We start from the raw sequence: 20145 nt of genomic DNA, 5'->3' as shown, positions 1-20145 counted from the left end.
CCTTTTTCAGTGGGAGGGTGGTCTCCACCACCAGTCGTGGCTGACTGTGGGAGGTGTCATATTCACAAAGCAAAGCTGGGTGTGTGCCCTGCTTCCCAACCTCCACATTGGAGGAGGACCTAGGGGCTGGGGCCTCAACGCCGTCCTCTTCTGACCCTGCCGTGCGGCCCCTGTCCTCTCACGGCGTGGGAAAATGGGCCACTGTCACGGCCACCCTCACGGGGTACTGCTTAATGGTCCTCAGTCCACGGAAACCTGTGGGGCCTGCTGGCTGTCCCAGGGTTTGCTTTCAGATTCCTCTTCCCCAGATCCTCCGCCGGGCCTCCTGTCACCACGGATTTCGGGCTTGCCCGGACATGGTCAGGGAGAGAGCATTGTTTCCAGTCGGTCTGCCCAAAGCACTACAGCTGAGACTCTCCAGCCAAGTGGACTGTACTCACTTCCTGTTGTTAGGACTAGATTGTCCTTTCTAAATCATTTTGCTGGCTTCCTCCTGATTTCCGAATTAGGGTCAAGCTTCCAACTCTCACTATCGATTTTCCTGTGTGTGTGTGTGTGTGTGTGTGTGTGTGTGTGTGTTTTCTTTCCCTTTGCTCTTTGTTGTCTTTCTCCCTCCTCTTCTTTTAAACTTTCCTATTCTCCTCTCAGCTACATATTAACTCAGTAGAGCCTCCCTTCCTTCTTTTCTTTTAGGTTCTTTAGAGAAGGAAAAAAAAAACCAACCCTCATTTTCACTGGCAGAGCCGCTGCACTACTTCTGACTCTGTATCCTCTCACGGGGTCTCTCAGCAGATGACCTGACCTCCCCCGGCCTCAGTTTCTTCATTTGTCAACAAAATTGTCAACATTTGTCAACTGTGCTCTTAGCTGTTTGAAAAAAAGACAAAAAATGGTCTTCTATGACAGAAGAGGGTTTTGCTTTACGGCTTCCCGTTTGTGCAGCCTCCTAATATGGATCTCGGAGGGGCCGTCTCTGCACCATCAGGGATTTTCGCTGTTACCGGATCAAGGCTGCATCTGGATTTGACCATGGGTTGCAAGAACCTGGATTTTTGTGCCATGGAAAAATTAAGCACTTTTACAATGGGCATGATGTTAGGTTATCAGACATCAAGATTACTTTTGCAAACTGAGCTTTTCATTCAAAGGACATTATGCTCTATTGTGCATAAGGCTTTCGTCAGAGGCTCCCCCTTGCTTCTCTGCATAAACCCTGTAAAAATCTCCTTCTGTTTACTCGTCTGTGTCTGTTGAGCAGTGCTGTGCTAATGCCAGGGGAAGGAGAGCTATGCTAATGGTGCTTGCTCAGCACGAGCCTGTGCTACCAGACCGTCACGTGCTCTAGTTGTCTTACTGGGCGACAATCAGGATGTGTCACGTCAGGTCTGGTGAAGGATCAAAGTACAAATTTAGGGCAGACAGATGCTGATCAAAGAGCATAATGAAAATAAAGGAGTGACATTGAGAAGGCACAATAATGAGTGGTTTTGTTTCTCTTGCCCCATTTTTACCAGATACCCTCAGGGCAGCTGCTTTTATTATTTATTTATTTATTTAATTTTTAAAAAATGTTTATTTTTGAGACAGAGAGAGAGAGAGAGAGAGAGCAAGCACAAGCGGGGGAGAGGCAGAGAGAGACAGGGGGAAAGAGGATCTAAAGTGAGCTCCACGCTGACAGCAGAGAGCCCAACGTGGGATTTATATTCACTGAACCTGAGATCATGACCTGAGCTGAAGTCGGGCGCTTAACCGACTAAGTTCCCCAGGCGCCCAGGGCAGCTGTTTTTATTAAGTCTGCTATATTAGTAAATACAGAAGTGACAGCTACTCAGGTGCCATGATACACAATTTTAAAGTTGATCACGCAGTGCTGAGAAGAACTCTTTTGTCCCAGAAAAGAAGTGAGGAAGGGGGTGAGGGTGTCCATTGGGAAGGCCATGGAAACACAGCTGAAATGAAGGGCAGCAGAATGCAGGGCTCAGGAATGGAAAGTTCCTCTCCGGCTGCCCTCTCCACCTGCATTTTCCTGCCCTCCTTTCTTCCCTCGCCAGCCACACTGGCTGAGAGAGATCTTGTAAGGATAGGTGGCAACATGACTCCTGGGCATCCAGGCAGGATTCCCTCTCTGGGGGAACGTCATGAGCTGAAAGGAGAAGCCCTGGGGACTGTGGATGGGCGTGGAGAGGGCAGAGGGCAAAGCACCCCTGGCTGACAGTTTTCATTCTGCTTCCCATTTTCCTGCTGGAGAGTCTAATCACTTCCTACCCCAAGAAAAATCTGCTCTGTCGGCATGCTGAGCACAGCAGGAATAGTAAGAGTGCAGGTGATGAAAATGGGCTGCTGAACACAGAGGAATGTATGTCTACGATTCAGGGCATCTGCGTGGGGCGGAGGGAGGAGAAGGGCAGGATTTCTAATTCTCTAAGGAAGGTGGCTTCTAGTTTCACTAATTTCCTTTGCCTCCTCGAGCCATTGTCAGGTGACTAGATATATTCATGAAAGCCAAGCAACTGTCACTTATTTAAAAGATTTGAAAGCGCTTCAAATGCACGGACAAATGTGATGTGCTTAAGAAAATGATCCTGCTTTGCTAGATCCTGCCAAAGTCACAAAGCAGGTGTTCAGTTGACAGCCAGGGCACAGGATGGCCAGAACATTCTGCCTAGAACAGGGTGGAACATGGTGTTTCAACTGACCACAGTGTCCATTTCCCAGAACAACTCTGAGGACAGAGATTATCTCGTGGCTGGGACAATACATGCTATATTTACGTGTGGAGATGATGGAATAGAGTTGGAGGCTTTAAAGGTTCTCAGCCAAACTAAAAAATCTTGTTTCAAAAACCTCATAGGCATAATCTGTTTTTTGGGTTTTTTTTTTTTTTTTTTTGCTATCCCAACTATCCGTCCATCAATCCATCCATTGATACATCCAGCCATCTACCCATCGATCAATCAATCCATTCATCCATCGCTCCACATGCTTATACTTATTGAATTTAGAGTCTACTATGGGGAGACACTGCTGAGCACTGGCAACATATAAAGGAGCTCCTGTCCCTTGGCAGCTCAGAGCTGCTGTGAAATACAGGCACACGGTCAGGGACTTTGACAGAGATGTACCAGGTATCACGGAAGTGAGCACAAGGGGCGAGCCACTTGGTATGGACACGAAGAAAGCTACACGGAGGAGGTGATGGCTGGGCTGGGCTTTGAAGGATTCTGAGGCAGGCAGTGAAGCCAAGAGAGCGACTCACAGGTCAGAGGGAAGGGCTGGGGGTGGCGAGAGACAACTCACGTCAGATCACGTCACTCCTGCTCAAGCCCTTCAGTGACTCCCCATTTCACTAACGGTGAAAGTTAAAGTCCTACTAAGCACCTAGGAAGGCCCCATCTGATCTACCTGGGGGCCTCTCAGACCTCCTGTTCCCTCAGCTCCAGCCGCACTGGCCTCCTGTTTTCAGGGCCTCGCTGTCTCTGGGATCCTCTGAAGAAAGACTCCCTGCCACACAGCTACCTGGCTAGCCTTGCTTCTTTCCAGGCCTTTCCTCAGATGCCACCCTCCACCCCCTTCCCTGCTTTATTTTTCTCCATGCTTATTACCACCCAGCCAATACTGAACATAGTCAGCTTATTATCTTGGTTCATTGTCTGTCTCTTCCAAGAAGAATAAACACTCGTGAGGGCACGAGTTTCTGTCTGTAGGCTGAGTGCTGTACTCCTGGTGTGTGAACAGTTCCTGGCATACAGTAGGTGCTCAATAAATATTAAGCATGTGGAGCATGTGGAATGACCCCGGGAGATTTTTTTTTCCCCCTCAAGGAAAGGGTTATTAAGGACTATGCAAAGCTAAGTCTTCTGGAGTTTCTCTGGAAGGCGAAGGGAAGCCACAGACATTTTTAACTGGGAGAGTAAGATAACCGGGTCTCTGTTTTCTAGGATAACAACCTGGTGGTGACAGTGACAGAATGGGTGGAGGGGAGGAGACACTGAAGCGGAAGTCCCACGAAGAGGTCACTGCAGAGTGGATGACAGCCTGACACAGGGCAGTGGAGGCAAAGAGGAAAAGGAGGAGGTGAGGGAGGTTTTGAAGGTGACATGACGGCTTAAAATGCGGAACTCTGATTTTATGCATCAACCCCAGAAAACTCCTTTTACGTGCGTGTTTTCATTTCTCACATAAACAACCCCATCGGTACAAAATCCATTCTAATCTTGACGCAAAGAATGGTTCTGCACCTTGGCTCACAGAAAAGCAAGTTATACTGCTGGGCCTAGAATGCGTTCAGGTCAGGCTACTCCCAGGGAACCTGTAAAACTGAGTGGTTCTTTGCAACCGTGTGCATCTCTGTGGCAAATCTCGGAAGCAACCTTGTCTGGGAGGGTGGTGTGTGCGACTCCTGTCCGCTACCTCCCTGTTAATCTCAGCGACACACTTCCGTATTTTTTTCTTTGGCTCCAAGACTGTCATTCAGTTTGAGATTGTCCTTTTAATCCATTCCTTTTTCAGAACCAGCTAACCGACCAGGCGGCCCATGTTTCATTGTCTCCTCAACCCTTCTGCTCTTCATGGGGTCACACCTCACATACTCCATTCTAAGCTTCTTCTCTGATTCTCCCTTCTGGAACTTCTCTCATGCTGGGCAAATATGCCTGGCAAGCTTTATGAGCCCACGGAGAAGTCATCTCCCCTCCCTTGACCTCATCCTCGTCGTCGTGCAGCCAAAGTACCTTTTCTCTGTGTGAAGGTGCCAGAAGGTCATTCTCAGGTGTGAAAGAATTCAGGAAAATACCGCCACCTACCGTTCTTGCAAAAGGAATTGCTTAAAAATATACCGTAGCCAACTGCAAAATTTCTACATTGTGATGTCGGCACGAGGGACAGGCACTGGGACTCTGTCCTCGGGTACCACCGACAGACACGAGGTTTCGGTGCGGCAGAGAAGCCATGCCTTGGCACACATTGACCCGGCCACGCCAACACCGAGGATGTGGACAGGAAGGTCCTTCCTTGCACAGTGACATCTGGATGAAGCTTAATGATGCTGTGCCTTAGGAACTGTTATCCTTCATTAAGGTAATAATCCTGTAATTGGAATTCCTCTGTAAAAGCCTCTCCCTCAAGAAGAGTTTACTGTAAGATACAGAAGTCCAATTAAATAGGATTATAACTACGTTAAAAAACAACAACAAGAAAAACACCCAAGAAGCACCCATGGCTAGGAACGGGCCTGGGAACAATCTTCTGTGGCTGTTTGTGGGCGAGGGGCAGCTCAGGCCACTCGCCTGCTGACAGAGCTCCCCTGGCCACTGCTGCCGACCAGCCAGGCCCCAGAGCCTCCCCGTGGTAGCACGTGAGGCCCTCGCCACGGGACTTTCCAGCCGCACTTCCAGGCTTCACGTCATGGCCCTCAAATTCCTTATTCCTGCAGCTCCTTGAACAAGCACCGTTGTCCCAGGCTTTGCTGCCTTCCCGCATGCTGGTCCTTGTCTGGAACCTTCTTCCCTCTTCCTTGACTTGAGAAGGAGGCCCTACTTGCTTCCTTCTCCATGAAGCTTCCCAGACAGAACCTGTCCTCTTATCCTCACAGACTCGGGGCAGCTCTCCAAGCCTTCCGCACGTCAGCAGCTGCTCACAGTACAGAACTATGCATAATAAAGTACACAGTTCTCGTTTCAAACTCCTTTGCCACCCTCACAGGATTCTGAGGGAAAGGTCCCTCTGTAGATACCTGGATCAGGTGCCCCTGACCCCACTATCAGAATTAAGATTCAAGGCCCACAGGGAGTAAATCCAAGTAATCCACTCCTTGAGGATCATTTCCTCTAATAACAGATAAGTAGCAGGAAAGACTGATGTCTTCCTGGATTTGATGCATCTTTTATCTATCTGACTGTAAATTCCATGAGTGCTGGGACTACATTTGTTTATTTGCTCATTGTTCTATCCTAGGCAACCAGAACAGTGCCTCACTCCAGGAAGGCTTTAATCAGTTTCCTGAGAGTGTGAAATGTCTTATTTGTACTCATTTCCTAGGTAGAGTAAGATGCCCGGTGCAGTTCACACTCACCGACGCTCTGCTGAATGAATGAACCCTAGTCTGAGTTCTAAAATAAGGCCGTTTTCTTTATGCTAGAACCAAACTTGGTAAAAGACTCTCCCCAGAAGCACACACCTGCCTGCCTTCCCTGAGGCCCCAGCCCCTGCGCCTTTGTCTGGGTTTCTGTGTGCAACCCTGAGAAACAAAAAGCGGCTTTGTATCACTGAAAGGAAAGCCTTTACGAAATGCAAAACAACATTAACCTTTCCCCTTCACTGCATTCAACACACTGGCCAACCGTAAACCTGGGGGATTCAGGGAGAAATTGGTTCAAAATTCAGGCCAAAAAAAAGGAAAAAAAAAAAGATGCCTTTTATCTTCAAAATCCCAAGACCTGCACATTTTCCCCCTTGAGAAGCAACTCAAAAACGCCCCTGCTGTGCTCCAGGCCCCTCTCGGGCAGCCCTTTCTTGCATACTGCTTGGCTCTCTTGGAGAGCCTGCCCACTGGTGCACGCTGGGAGGAGCCGCCCCCGCAGCAGGAGAACGGACTTCCACCTGCATCTCGAAAGGCCCAGGGCTGGCGCTTCAGAGACACGGAAATTTGTCCATTTTGTCTCTGTGCCAGCCTGGCTCTCCTAGGAGTCTCAAGGCCACGCCAACCTGAAAAGAGATCCTCTTTGCTTCTCTGCATTCTCTGAAAATGACCAGAAATAATCATAAAAACGAACAAAGGGATTACAAATTAATCTGCCCTCGCTGTCTCCTCTGACTGCAAAGATAGAATTACAAACCCAGGATTTGCAAAAGACCTCAATTCCTCATTAATCTCCACTATCGTTTCTATCTTGGCTATTTTTTTTTTTTAAGCTCCTTTCTTAGGCAGGGAATGAGGGGGAGCTATGTCCTTTCTTCACTCAACAGTAACTGAAAAATATGTCCTTAACATTTCAGAAAGCAGATTGTCCATGTGCTGTAATATAACCACTAAAGCATGGAGGTGAAATGGCACGAGTGTCCTTTATGTCACCATCTGTCGAAATTAATGAATTTAAGTGTGGAAAACCTAAATCTGTGGTTTCTTTGAAAAGCATGAATCTGACAATCCTGAAAAATTCCAGGGCCTAAGAATCTCTAATTTCTTTATGTTGCACTTGTTTTTCTAGGGCATATTTTGACTGCTCAGCACAGGGCAGTGAGTGGCCTCTAAACTGTGTTTCGCATGTGCCTCTGCTCTCTATGGCCATCTGGAGCTGGGGCCTGCAGAGAGAACAGGTCCCGGCATTTTCCCGCCAGGTTCACTCCATGGGTCAATGCTACAGTGTAATCAAAAAGCACATCTCTTTCCTGGAAGTGTCTGCAAACTCGATTTGGGTTGAGTTTCTGCCAGCCACATTTCTGCTCCTGGAGCCACGGATGCACACTCCTACTGAGAGAGGAGAGATTCCATGCACTGGGGTGGACTGAAACCTCATACTAGCTGCTGTTCACATGACTCCTGGCATACAATGCATGGTAGCTGCTTGCCTGCATGATGTCCATGGTGGCTCCCAGTTCTGCTTTCCCATGGCTAAATACCTGTTCGTGTTCTTTAAACTCGTGCACAGCAGAAAGCTGAGGATGGGGCTTAGAAGGCAAACTGAGAAGTGTCCCCAGATGGTGCTGAGACAGCATCCAATCGGAGGCCCATTGCTGCCAGGTCCCGCGCTTACCTGGGTATGGCACTCTTCCTTTGGTGACCAGCTCTGTGAGTAAGATTCCGAAAGACCATACGTCAGACTTGATCGTGAACCTCCCGTACAGGGCTGCTTCGGGGGCCGTCCACTTAATGGGGAACTTTGCACCTGCAGAAAGAACATGTGATTGATTACTTGGCAGGCAGAGAGCATATGGCACCGGGTATGGGGCTGGGGAGGAAGAGTGCTAGGAACCACTTTCACAGGAGCAAGTTCATAGAGGAGGAGGAGAAAGTGGTCAATAAGGAAATGGGAGTACAACTGACTACAATTGAGCAGCTGTGGGGTCTAGTGCTGGCTCTGTGACCTTAAGCAAGCTAGTTTAATGTTAATTTGCCCACCAAAGGGTTGGGAGTTCAAAGCTCCTTAAAGCTCTGGTTTCTAGAAACTGGAATCTATGATCACACTGAATGTCACAGGTTTGGTCTGGATAAGGGGCTGACCTGCGATTTAGGGAACTCATTTCATACGTCTTTTCTTTTGCTTTGAAATTATGTCATATTTTAATAAATATATATAGTATTAAATCATAATGCTACTCTCATGAATTCTTTGACATAGAAAGGCCAGAGTGTGTTCTTACGAGGTACATAAAAACCAAATCAAACCACCGTGATTGTCTCAAGGTGAAGACAATTTACTGTAGCCCATGTATTTTGTTGAAATGGGCTCTATTTCCCAAGGCCTCCTATATCCACAGCAGAGAAATGATTTTTGCCTTTGGCTACCTCCCTCCACCTTTTCTCCCTGAGAGTGGCCATCTTTGCTTCTGGGATAGTTTTTTCTTTTGTACTATATGATCTCTTGTTTACCGCCCAACCTTTCTCCTACCAGCCCGAGAGGGTACTATTTAATAATGTTTGCTTTCAAAGAGCAGTCTTGCCTCAGTGACTATCTTAGGAGTCTGATTTCTCAAGACCAAGCAGCAAATTCATGCCAGTCAGGAGAATCTTTTCTTTGAAATTTCTCTGGTCATTAAAAGAATCTTCTCTCCAATCTAAAAGGAAGGCTGTTCTTTATAAGGCCAGTTGTGTGTATGGGGAATTAAAATTGATTCGGCAGCCTGTGCGCTCACATATTAGGCTCAGCAATTATAAAGCAGTTCTAGATATCTCATCGAACAAACTGAAAGAAAAACACAAGGAATTTTTGTTACTGATATAAACACAATTATATGTTAAAAGCATGTTAATTTTACATAGGAGCTCCTAAAAAAACCATACAAAGGCTGACAGAATCAGAAATTTTTGTGGTATCTTCTATGAAAAGTCACAATGTGCAGAAGTGGCAAATAATTAAAATCTTTAAATTAGTATGGTTTTAATAACCAGAGGTATGATAAATTACAGCAATTAGACTTTTGTTTTAAACACAGTACATGATAACATCTTTAGCAAATCTACCCTGGCATTTTCTGGCAATATAATTTTCCTCTCCATCTCTTTTATGCCAGTGTGAAATGAAATAAAAAAAAAAATCCTACTATTTCATTATGTGGCATCTCACATTTACACTGGAGCAGAGAAGTTATTCTATGGTTTTCTTTTCCTTTTATGCACGGAGTTATTTTTAATTAGCTGTGTTTCTCAAGCATAATTATTTCTACCTTTCCTTAAGTGCTGCATGATTCCACACAAGGCCTGGTATTCTCTGAACAGTCATTTTGTTTTTAAAGTTTCTTTCAAAGCGTTCTTCTGTGTGAGAACCTACCCTCGAGCATTCTGTTCACGCAGCTTTGGACTCTGAGCCGCTGGGAATAATGTGATAGATTTTCTTCAGTGTCGAGAACAGACTTTGCCCTGGACCAAACCTCAGCCGGAGTTCTCTTATTTCAGAGAATTAAAGGTATATTAAATTCATTCCTATTTAAACTACCTCTTGAGCCAAATGGCTTGGAAATCTATGTCCATCTCTAAAAGCAAAAAGAACTTTTTTTCCTCCCTTGTGCAGATACGACTCCCGTAAATAAAATGACAAACAAAAGGAGCCTTTCTTCCCTTCTTGGAATCATTCAACATTCGTGAAGGTGTGTATGATGCCAACAGTAAACCGTTCAAAATTTGGATAAAGTCACTCTGGATTTTCTGAGAGAAGATTTCATAATGTGAGCTTGAAAAAAAAAACCAAACCCAAATGTCAATATATCAGCCATTTGTGCTAGTTGGCTTTGTTGTTTTCTCATTACATCATCTACAGCAAGAATTGTAATATGTAAACCTTCAACAAGTAGGTTCAGACAAAGGCTGTAATCGATCTCTGATAGGAAACCATTTGTGGATATGTGCTTTGAGACTTAGTAGCAGGGGCTTACGTAAATAAACTTATTTTGCATTAGTTTTCTTTCTGAGATAAGCAATATGTTTACTTACACCTAATACATTTTGGAAGCAAAAGAAAGAATATCTTTGTCCAATTTCTCCTACTTCTTTTCAATCTTAAAATAGCAGCCACTGTTGACAAAAGGAGCTTCTCTAAAGACAACTCGTATTTTCCTTTTCAAGGCAGACAAAAGGTTAATAAATTAAAGCAGCGATGATCTGTTAGTCATTAACTATGGTTTCAACAAAAGAACTGATTGATGTTCGCTCTTTTACTCATTACCTCTATTTCCGCTCACCTTGGTTTCCCACCTCCTGAGGGTACAGATGTAGTCCCCAATTGGGGAGAGTTCAACCCCCGGTTTGTGGCGGTGGTGGGTGGGGGAGGGTATCTCTAAGGAGATGCAGCCCCAAATGGGAGAGAGTTCAACCCGGGGTCTGTGGTGGGTGGGGGCGTGGGGGTGTCTCTATCCAGGCAGGCTGCATGTTGCAGACCCCGGCCTATGAGAACAGCATTGCTGGGGCTGTCTGGAATACCACCAACACAATCCCACAGGCGGCCTTGCTGGGGGCTTGCGGTAGGCTCTCTCCTCAGGTGAAGTCAAGAAAGCTCAGAAACCTGGAAGGAGTTCCCGATCTCCTGGGTATAAACACTGCCTTTCCCTTGAAAATAAAGTTCTGACAGGCAGAAAGTCAGGATCAAAGATGTCTTCTAAGCAGTACAGATTTGTAGAAAAAAGGAGACAGTGTCCAGAGGCCTATACAATGATGAACTTGGCTCTGTTATGTAACCAGCTGATTCGCTCTTCTTGAAATTCTCCTGTTTGGGAGCAGGATTCAGATGCCAATGCGATTTCCTTTCCTTTGCGTTTTATTTGAATAGCAAACTATGGCAGGTAGGATAATCTGTGTCACTGGTATCATGTAACACTCTGTGAACTTGTTCAATGTTTAGATGCACTAAAAAATATAGGAATTATCATTCATCATTGCTCTAGTTTTTACTTCTTACTGAATTTACTCTAACAGTTTAGGATTCTTTTAAGCCAACACACAAAACTGTGCATGTAATATATATGTGTGTAATGCATGGACTTGAAATGCCTTTTCCACTGTTTCCTAGGTAGTGTCTGCAGATTTTGTACCTCTTAGTTTAGATAAAGCCCTTGCTGAAAGTCTGACCTGGTGTGCCACTGGGGCCCATGTCCTGGAACCACCTTCTGGGTAGGGTGTCTTTACACTTGCGCCATTTACCTTCCTGCAATCGTGGTGAGTACCGGTGAGCCTCATGCTTAGCCATCAGGCACCTACATCTCAATCCTGTTTCTCTAAATTCTGTTGAGATGTGAACCGACTGGTCATGCGCTCGGTGTGACAACAGGGGATTGGACTCCCTCTCTTGGCTTCCACCTCTCTCGTGACCCCAATGTCACCTGCATTTGTATCACCTGCTGGGCCCTCCCTCTTGAATTCCTGACCTGTATATCGGATTCTCTCCCCAGCCTCTCCACTGGGAGGCCTCAAAGGGCCTTTCAATGCAACATCCCAAATTTACCTTTCCCCACGGTTTGCCTTGTCAACCGCCTAGCTGATGAGACCAGAATGCCGCAAGGCCCCCTCATTCAGATGCTGCGTATATCTGCCCATCGCCATACATCTTCCCTGAGTCCCCTTCCACCTCTGCTGCTTCACCACTTTCCATGTTGAGTCCATTTCACTCCAGAGAGTGTGTCTGTGTGTCTTCACTACCCCCACTCTGGTCTGTGCCTGCTCGCTCACGGTCACCTGTCTAGACTCCTGCAATGGCCTTTCCATTGGGCCCACATTTACAGTCTGGTCCCTCCTCCCTATCTGTCCAGCCTCTTCTTGTTATCCTGGGCCTCCCGATCCTCCCTATCTCCAACCTCTCCATTGCCCCTCTCTGATGGTTCCTACCTGCTGCAGGGCCACAGGGCAGGCTGTTCCCTTTGCTGACGTCCCTCCCCCATGGCGAACTCTTGCTCCTTTGCTCTTAGCCTAAGTGTTATTTGCACAGGGAACCTCCACCTGAACACTAAGACTGGGGTAGTTTCCCTGGTACTGTGCTGCCAGAGCGTCTTGTTCTTTGTGGCTGCTACTTTTCAAGGGCAAATGAATACGTTTGAAGTACACCTCTCCCAATAGATAGAGACTGTCCTTGAGGGCAGGAGCAGGTCTTTCTGGATGGCCACCTTATCTCTAGTACTGAGCCCAGTGCCCAGTGCCCAGAAGAAACTAAAGAGGTGGTGAATGACTGAGTAATTGGACAGATGCTTAGCCCTCCCAGCCTTCCTTTCCAGCCTGAACTGCCACAGCTCCTTACTTATTAGCTTCCTGCTGCTCTCTGGAGGGTCCTCTCCTTGTCCTCAGTGACCAGTGTCACTGTCTGTCTCCATCTGGATGCCCTTATAAGGGTCTAACAACTGCCGACTACTGTAGAAAAGCATCTGTCACAAACTAATGACACTTAGAAACACCCGGAAAAACCTGTGTTTTTAGTGCCAAATGAAGGGTGGAGTGAATCTGTCTCAGACGGAGGGAACCCCAGACTTTGCTCTGTGAGGAGCAGGGGGTCTAGATCCCTGGAGTTGCAACTCCGGGTGGGGGTTATATCAGCAAAAAGACAAGGTGGCCAGAGGCCTTGGGAGCGTTCACAGCAAAACGCAGTGGAACATCTTTTTCCGAAAAGACTGGACAGGAAAGCGGGTAACCGGACGCCAATCGCTCACACTCACAGGCCCTGGTCTTCCTTATGTAAAATCAGGTTAATAGTCTTCTGGGCTTTAGGTATGGGGAAGGAGAGGGTTGTGAATTTATTCGGTTATCAAAGCTGGACCACAAAATAACATCGAAACCCCACTAGTGCTGGCTGGTTTTGTCTTCTCTTGTTTCCTACCATGAGCACTTCTGAGTTCCTCCCCCGTGGCCGGCACCACACCTCGTTCCAGGGAGCCACCAGTGAGCTCAACCCCTGGCTCTCATGGAGCATGCGGCTTAGTCCGGGAAGGAGACAAAATAAACGAGTGGCCATGATATATGTCAGACAGTGACAAATGCTATAAAGAATGATAGAATGGGCTACAAGGACAGATTTTATGGGGCTCTGCAAGGCCCACTAAGGATGTTGGGTCCCATCCTAAGTGTGATGAGAAGCCACTGGGGCTTGTGAGCAGAACAGGATGACATCCCACCTCACTGTTTCTCCTTGTCTTTCAAATGTAGCAGACAATAGAGCATTACCTTGAGAACGATTTACGATGAGAAAGAATGTGAAGAGCATTTTGACTTTTCAAAACTCTCGAGAAGCATCATGACGTTTCGAGGCCCATGGGCATCTATCAGCAATCAGTATCAGATAAGTTATATTTCTGTTGTCACCTCTGACATCATATTTAACTAGTGGCTCTGGTCACATTTGTGCTATTTTTAGCACACTTTTCAGGTTTGAATAATACGAATAATCTCAGCAACAAAGGAGTAAAATAGCATACTCCAAAACTGCAAAGCTCAAACATTTTTATGGGAAATGAATTACTTATCTTTTCTGAGTTTATTCTTCCCTGATGTCCTTCCTTCCTTCCCAAGCCTTTCTTGTGTCTCTGCTTTAGGCTCTTCTTCATACTTCACTTTCTTTTTTTATTTTTTAAGTTTATTTATTTTGAGAGAGAGTGCAAATTGGGGAGGGGCAGAGAGAGAGGGAGACACAGAATTCGAAGCAGGCTCTGCACTGTCAGCGAGGAGCCCCATGCAGGTTTCAGACTCATGAACCGTGAGATCAAGAGTCAGACACATAACCGACCGAGCCACCCAGGCGCCCCATCCTCGTTTTCTAATGGCCTCGGTGTTGTGGACTCCTCCCTCCCTGCTTACTCCCTTGGGGAACAAACACAGGTTCTCAAGACTTCCGCTGCCCATCATCTCTGTATGAACAGGGCTGGAAATACTACACAGACTGTTTCTCCTCGGAAGCTCCAGTTTTTGATTCGCAAATGTCTAAGGGACAAAGCCTCTAGGGTGTCTCACCTTTATCTCAAATGTGGCAACTAACTATGAATCTAAATTCATCGTTTTACCAACTCATCTTACTATGAATAAGATATTTTATTATAAAGGGTATTCTTGTATTAGGTAAAAAATTTTACCATAAGACTGACCTGACTTAAAAAGTTTATTCTCACGATAATATTTTAGGATGCAAATGGAGTATCTTTTTTTCCCTCCTACTATCCCTTTTCTGGGGGTCACATCATCATTCTGCCAGGCTGCAAAGCAGAAAAAACCTGAAAGCCAGCTGGGACTTCTCCCTTTCCTTAAACCTCTGAGCTAAACCATCACCAAGGTTTCTTTTTTTCTTTCTTTCTTTTTTTTTTTCAGTAATCTCTATGCATAACATGGGGCTCTAGCTCATGAGTCACATGTTCTACCAACTGAGCCCGCCAGGCACCCCATATCACCAAGGCTTCCTGTTTTCTTCTTTGACATGTCTCTCAAATTTTCTCTTTCTTATTTAAGCTCTTTGCTGAAACCTGTCTTGGGTCCTCATCCCTCTGATCAGTCCTCCTGTCACGGTGCCCTGCCTTTGGATCACTGTCCTTTTAATGAGTCACTTAAACCAATGAGTTCATAACCCTCTCCTCCCCAACCTCATTGTGCCCCCCCCCCCCCAATTGCATGAAGGCAAACTCCTCCACCTGTTTTTCATACCCATGTATCTGTTCCACTTTGGCTTTTGCTACCCCAAACCCATCTTCTAGTCTGGTTTGCTTTCTCGGAACCTATACCCTGCACTTGGCATAACCATACCTGTTTCTTGTTAGCTTTTTCTAAACATCTCCTCTCCTTCCACCTGCATAGCTGAAGCCTACTCATCTCAAGTCCCACCTTCTTCATAAAGTCATCTGTGATTACGCCAGCCTTCAGTGATCTCTCCCATGCACTTAGAGCCGATGCTATGAGTAACGGTTTAATGCTTGACAATAATATCCACCATAATGGCTAAACATACTGAGGGCTTGCTAAGTGTCAGGCATCACGCTAAGTGCTTTACATGCAGGAGGTGCATACCAGTAACAGTCCTGTTCTCCAGATGAGAAAACTAAACAGAAAGGTAAAATGAGATGCCAAAGGACAGGTGGAAATGGTGAATTGCGATTTGAACCAGGGAGCCTGGCTCCAGAGCCCGAGTGCTTGAACACTATACACTGTGCGGCTGTGTCCACGTCTCCAGCATGTCTTTCTGCCAGTTCTGCATGGGTTATTTTTTTATCTCCTTAAATAGAATGTAAACCCTGGGAGGTCAGAGACCGTGTTTTATACTTAGATTCCTCGACAGGACCTTGCCTAAGGCTAGTTAAAGAGCAACTGCTCAACAAATCTTTATCTGGCTAAAGGGTCAACCTAGCAATATATCTAACACTGTGACGGCCAAAGAAATTCTCTTCCTTTACACAGATTCAAATCAAACCCAAACAAGAGAAGAGTAAATACACGGCAGTGTAACAAACTAATAGTTGTTTCCACCCTTAGTGTTATAGGAATAAAATCATCCTTACCATACTCTAGGACAGTCTGACCGGATGCTCTTGGTGTGTAAGTGAAAACAGGAAGGCCAGCTAAACTTATTATGTCAGGAGGGCGCATCCTAACCCCGGGCTCCATTCCAGTTAATGACGGTCCTATATCCCTAGTGGTCAGGCAGTCTATTTTCTTTGTCTCAAACAGAAATAGTTCTTACTTGATTTGGTTACTTACTATACTGTATGCATCTTCATGCATTAAGATGACAGCAGTGGCATTAGAAATGTTCAAATGAAGATGGCAAAGACTTCTGCTCCCAAGTCTACTTCCTGCACTAAGTGTATGTAAGCTGGCCAGGGATCAGGGAGAAAATGCTCTTCAGTGACAATGCAAAGGGGCCCACCTGTGGGCTGCGCTGGGATTGAGGGGTCATTTGTGGAAGGCCCAGGGTGGCCATTTACGAAAGTAGTTTCTGAGTCAGCGTATCTGGGCTTGCACATTCAATTTACTGGGCGACCACTTAAAACCTCCGCCAGTCTCAGTCTCCATGGCTGTAAATCGGGACAATGATAACCTCATGAGGTTGTGGTGAGAATTATAAACAATGGAAGGGGTTCAGCACAACATCTGGTGCCTGAATAAATGCCAGCTATTATTTTATTTGGACAGTAATGCAAAGGCACTGAGTTGCATCAGGTTAGCCAAAGCTCTCCAAACTTTAAGAGAGGAAAAGAGGATGAAGAAAACCCAGTGTGCTCATCAATCAAATACTGAGAACTTACTGAGCCTCCAGTTAGTCCCTAGTGCAGTGGGAGGGGCTCCTGAGACAACCAAGCATGGGTCACCTCCTGCCGTAGGCCTTTCTAGGCAGCCAGGGAGACAGAGCTCACAGGCAAATCCAACAGAGAGCTAAATAGACTGTGGTGCTGGCTTTGGGAGAAAGAGGGCTCAGGAGAGAGGGAAAGAATGCACAGAGAATGGGGTCTCTGGGTAGAGGTGGCCATGTTGAAATGTTGCAGTGTGCCCCATGTTGCTCCCTGGGAGAGGCTCAGCTCAGGGGCCAGGACAGGCCTGGGTGGGGCCCAGCTCACATTATTGGCTCTTGGTGGAGAGTTGGACTGTTAAGCCATGCCCCCCCCCCCCCCCCAGCTGATTCCATAGCCCGGTTTCAGAAAATTTCCCCTCTGGCTAAAAAACTGGGCCAAGGTAGAAAAGGCAAAGCCAGTGTGGAATAAAAGCAGCCAAATCCTTCCTGCAGAGAATACATTGGTGCCCTGATAGTGTTTTCAAGGGGAAAAGGCATTAGCTTCAACCACAGACATGGTTTTTCTGAACCAAAGATCCATCCAGGGTCTTCTTTAATTATGAAGTCACAAGCTCTGCAAATTATGGCATTCAACGTTAAATAAATTCGGTACTTCAACTTTAAAGTTACCCTGAGGGATAACGGAAAAGAAATCACAAATCATGCCAGTAACAGGAAGCTGATTACATTGATGGGGAAGGGTTACAAGGCAGGACTAGGACAGGATATCCTGTAGGAGAGGTGAAATCAAAGCTGACCCGACCTGGAACTCAGTGGTTATTCAAACAAAACAAGGATTTCAAACCCAATAAAACTGGGCAAAGCCAAAACTCAAGATTTTTCATACTAGGCCAAAGGAATGACTTTCAAATTTCCCAAACATGTCTGGAGTAATACAACTGTGTGTTTTCCAGTTATTCCTGCTGACACATGCTGTTGAAATTTCTACTATAGATTCATAAGGTCTTATCACCATGTTTTAAAAGTAAAGGAGAAGTAACGGGTACAATGAATTCATATGATGTAACCTCTGCAATGCACACAGTGACAGGGAATTTCAGAAGGAAGGAGGTAAGGAGGAGGGAGGGGGGAGTGCTGTCCCATCAGGGGTGTGGGTGGAGGAAGAAGGAGTTCGGCCCAGGAAGACATGCATCAAGGGCCAGCGGCAGCGCCTGAACATACCACAGAGACAAGGCTTGGCTGGCTGGGCACAGATCCAAAGTCTGGTGTGGCTGCCTCCACGGAAGGGATATTCAGGCTGAGAGGGGTGAGGAGAGTCCCAAGGGAAGCCCCAAATGGAGGACCAGACAGAGAAGGGGTACAATCAGAACAACTAGACAGGGGGGAGCAAATCCAGCCTCCAGAGAGATCGGGTTTGAGGTTGCTGCCAGGGCAGGAGTCCTGGCATCTCGGAGTTGAGGAAGGAAGGGCACTCTGGCTGCTTGTCTCCCCACCACCCTCCTCCCAGTGGGGACCCAGTGGCAACTCAGGATAATGCTCACTGGGGGCACAAGAGAATGAAATCCACTGGCCTCTCCTGAAATCACGGGCATTTGGTCCTCTTACTCTCAGGAAGGAAATCTAAGACCATCCAGAAGACTCTGCTTAAAGTACAGACCGGGCTGGGCCGGCTTGTGGAAGTGGTTACCTTGGGTGGAACTGAGGAAAGAAGGAACCTTGCTAGCTATTCTAGAACACCAAAGCTCTGAGTAATTCCAATGATCCTTCCAGCTTTCTGAGAGCCAAATAAGAAGCATCAGAATAAAAATTCTGACTCACAATTCCGATAGGACAGACACTACCTTTGTGGACTTTTACTCGGAGTGAAAGACAAGAAAGCTGTGTGTAGGGCTTTGGAACCACCTGTATGCTGCTGTTCAGGGTGGTGAGAACTCAGACCTAAGTAAGAAACACGTGTCTGGGATGCAGCTCAACCCAGAAATCATTCCAGGAATCCAGCTACCTCCAGAAGGGGCAGTGGACCTGTTCAGTCTGACATCATTGCTGCAAAGGCTGTGTGCCTTCCTTCAGCGGGAAGAAATGGAGGCTTCACAATGTGGGGCAGTTTTCATCTGCACTGCCCGTCCCTGATTATCCAGATGATGCAAATGAAGGAGTTCCTTCTGCCAGCAAAGCAAGATGAGGAAGCCAAGTGACATTTTTGATGTTTGATGGCAGTCTGCAGTTCCTATTTACACACTTTAAAATCACAGAGGGTGACCATCTGCTTCCTTCTTGCTGATTACTAAGAAACGTGGGATGCAGAGACCAAGGACATGCTCTTGACCATTCAGAAACAACCGCCAAATTGCTCTGCCCAAGACAGCACAAAGGGGAAAGACACCCACACGGAATACAACACGTGACTGCCCAGTGCCGAGAACGAGGACAGATATTGAGGGGAGCGGGCTCAGTGATCAGGGCTTATCGCGGTCCCATCTGTCCCCCCCTCCCCCCCGGGGACTGTCAGGGAGTAGAAGGAGTGAGAGCACCCCCTTCCTGCAGTTTTAATCTTGAAGGAGAGTCCGGGGTAGGCAAGGGTGCGTTAAAGTGCCTTTCTTTTCACTGTCATCTTTGGCTTTCCGCAAGTCCTTTCTACGAGGAAAATGGACGGTCAGATCCGTCTCCCTTTCCCAGGCAGAATGACCCACGGTGGCTCCGCAGATAAACAAAGCACCCCTCTCTGAAATGCCTCGGAAGCCCTGGGCTGTAAGCGGCAGAATACAAATGAAGGCGCTTTTCTGCCTAGTGACAGAAATGTACCAAACTAGGCAGAACCGGCTGGGTGCAGGCAGCAGGGGTGGGGGGTGGGGGGGCTCGGCGGGGAGGGCTGGCTCTGACCCGGCTGAGGGCCCGGACGTTCTGCCCGGAGGTGCCCCAGGCTCTCCCCAGACAGCCCCTCGGGACAGCCTGTAAACTCCGGGGGCGGGGGCGGGAGGGTCAGTCCAAACAAACAAGTTTCCTGCTCAGTCCTTAAAACAATGGCTGCTTTGGAAAGGGTTTGCTTTTCGTCAAAGGATGGTTTGCTCCTCTCGTCTGGGAAGAATTAGATTAAATTCAGTGATTAAAAGGGTTCCCCGCCCACCTCCCCTTCCCTGACATTTGCCGTTCAGGTCACGGCACACTGTGTGGGAATTGCAGTGCTGTTGTTGACAGAGAACAAGAAACGCATGTGCCCACGGGGGCAGAGGGAGGGCATCTCATGGCGAGATCAGCCTTCATGTGCCACTGGATTACAGAGGCCTCAGATGAGGCTGATTAATAATTCTGCAGGAGCCCTTGAGCTGGAAAGCTGGTGTTCTGAGTCTGATAATCCCCAGTCATTGTGATACAAAGGAAGGACAGAAATTGAATTCACAGTTCTGAATTGTGAAATTCAAAATTTGAAAGAAACAGGGATCTGCTTCTTCCTGACTGTGTTTGTCAACCTAGCTGCCTCCTTGTTTGTGTTAAATGGCTACTGTGCTTTTTGAATCCAAAATCTGATTATATTTAATTAGTACAGGCATCTGGGATTTCTAATACACAAAGAGTTATTAAAGTAACAAATCTTTCTAAAATATGTTCACCATGAAAGAATGTGTTAATTTATGCAGTAACAATTTTTTAACATGAAATAATTAACATGAAAACTGCAACAATTATGAATTCTTCGCAGTCTAATTTATATGTGAATTTTCCTCCAGATAATAATCTATTCAACTTAAACCCG

General features: G+C 46.6%; 1 protein-coding gene across 6 annotated transcripts in view; it reads right to left on the bottom strand.

Annotated features, from left to right (window-relative positions):
- The window catches only part of FYN (FYN proto-oncogene, Src family tyrosine kinase), a 213753-nt gene that overhangs the window by 5346 nt on the left and 188262 nt on the right, over positions 1–20145 (bottom strand). For all 6 annotated transcript variants that reach the window (XM_027057070.2, XM_027057076.2, XM_027057071.2 and 3 more), the window contains one exon: positions 7752–7883. In XM_027057070.2, coding sequence (XP_026912871.1) covers positions 7752–7883 — 132 coding nt within the window. The remainder of the gene's footprint in view (positions 1–7751; positions 7884–20145) is intronic.

This window comes from Acinonyx jubatus, chromosome B2, assembly GCF_027475565.1.
Source record: "Acinonyx jubatus isolate Ajub_Pintada_27869175 chromosome B2, VMU_Ajub_asm_v1.0, whole genome shotgun sequence".
Classification (NCBI taxonomy): domain Eukaryota; kingdom Metazoa; phylum Chordata; class Mammalia; order Carnivora; family Felidae; genus Acinonyx; species Acinonyx jubatus.
Note: the sequence above shows the minus strand (reverse complement) of the source record. Positions and strands in the feature narration are given on the sequence as shown.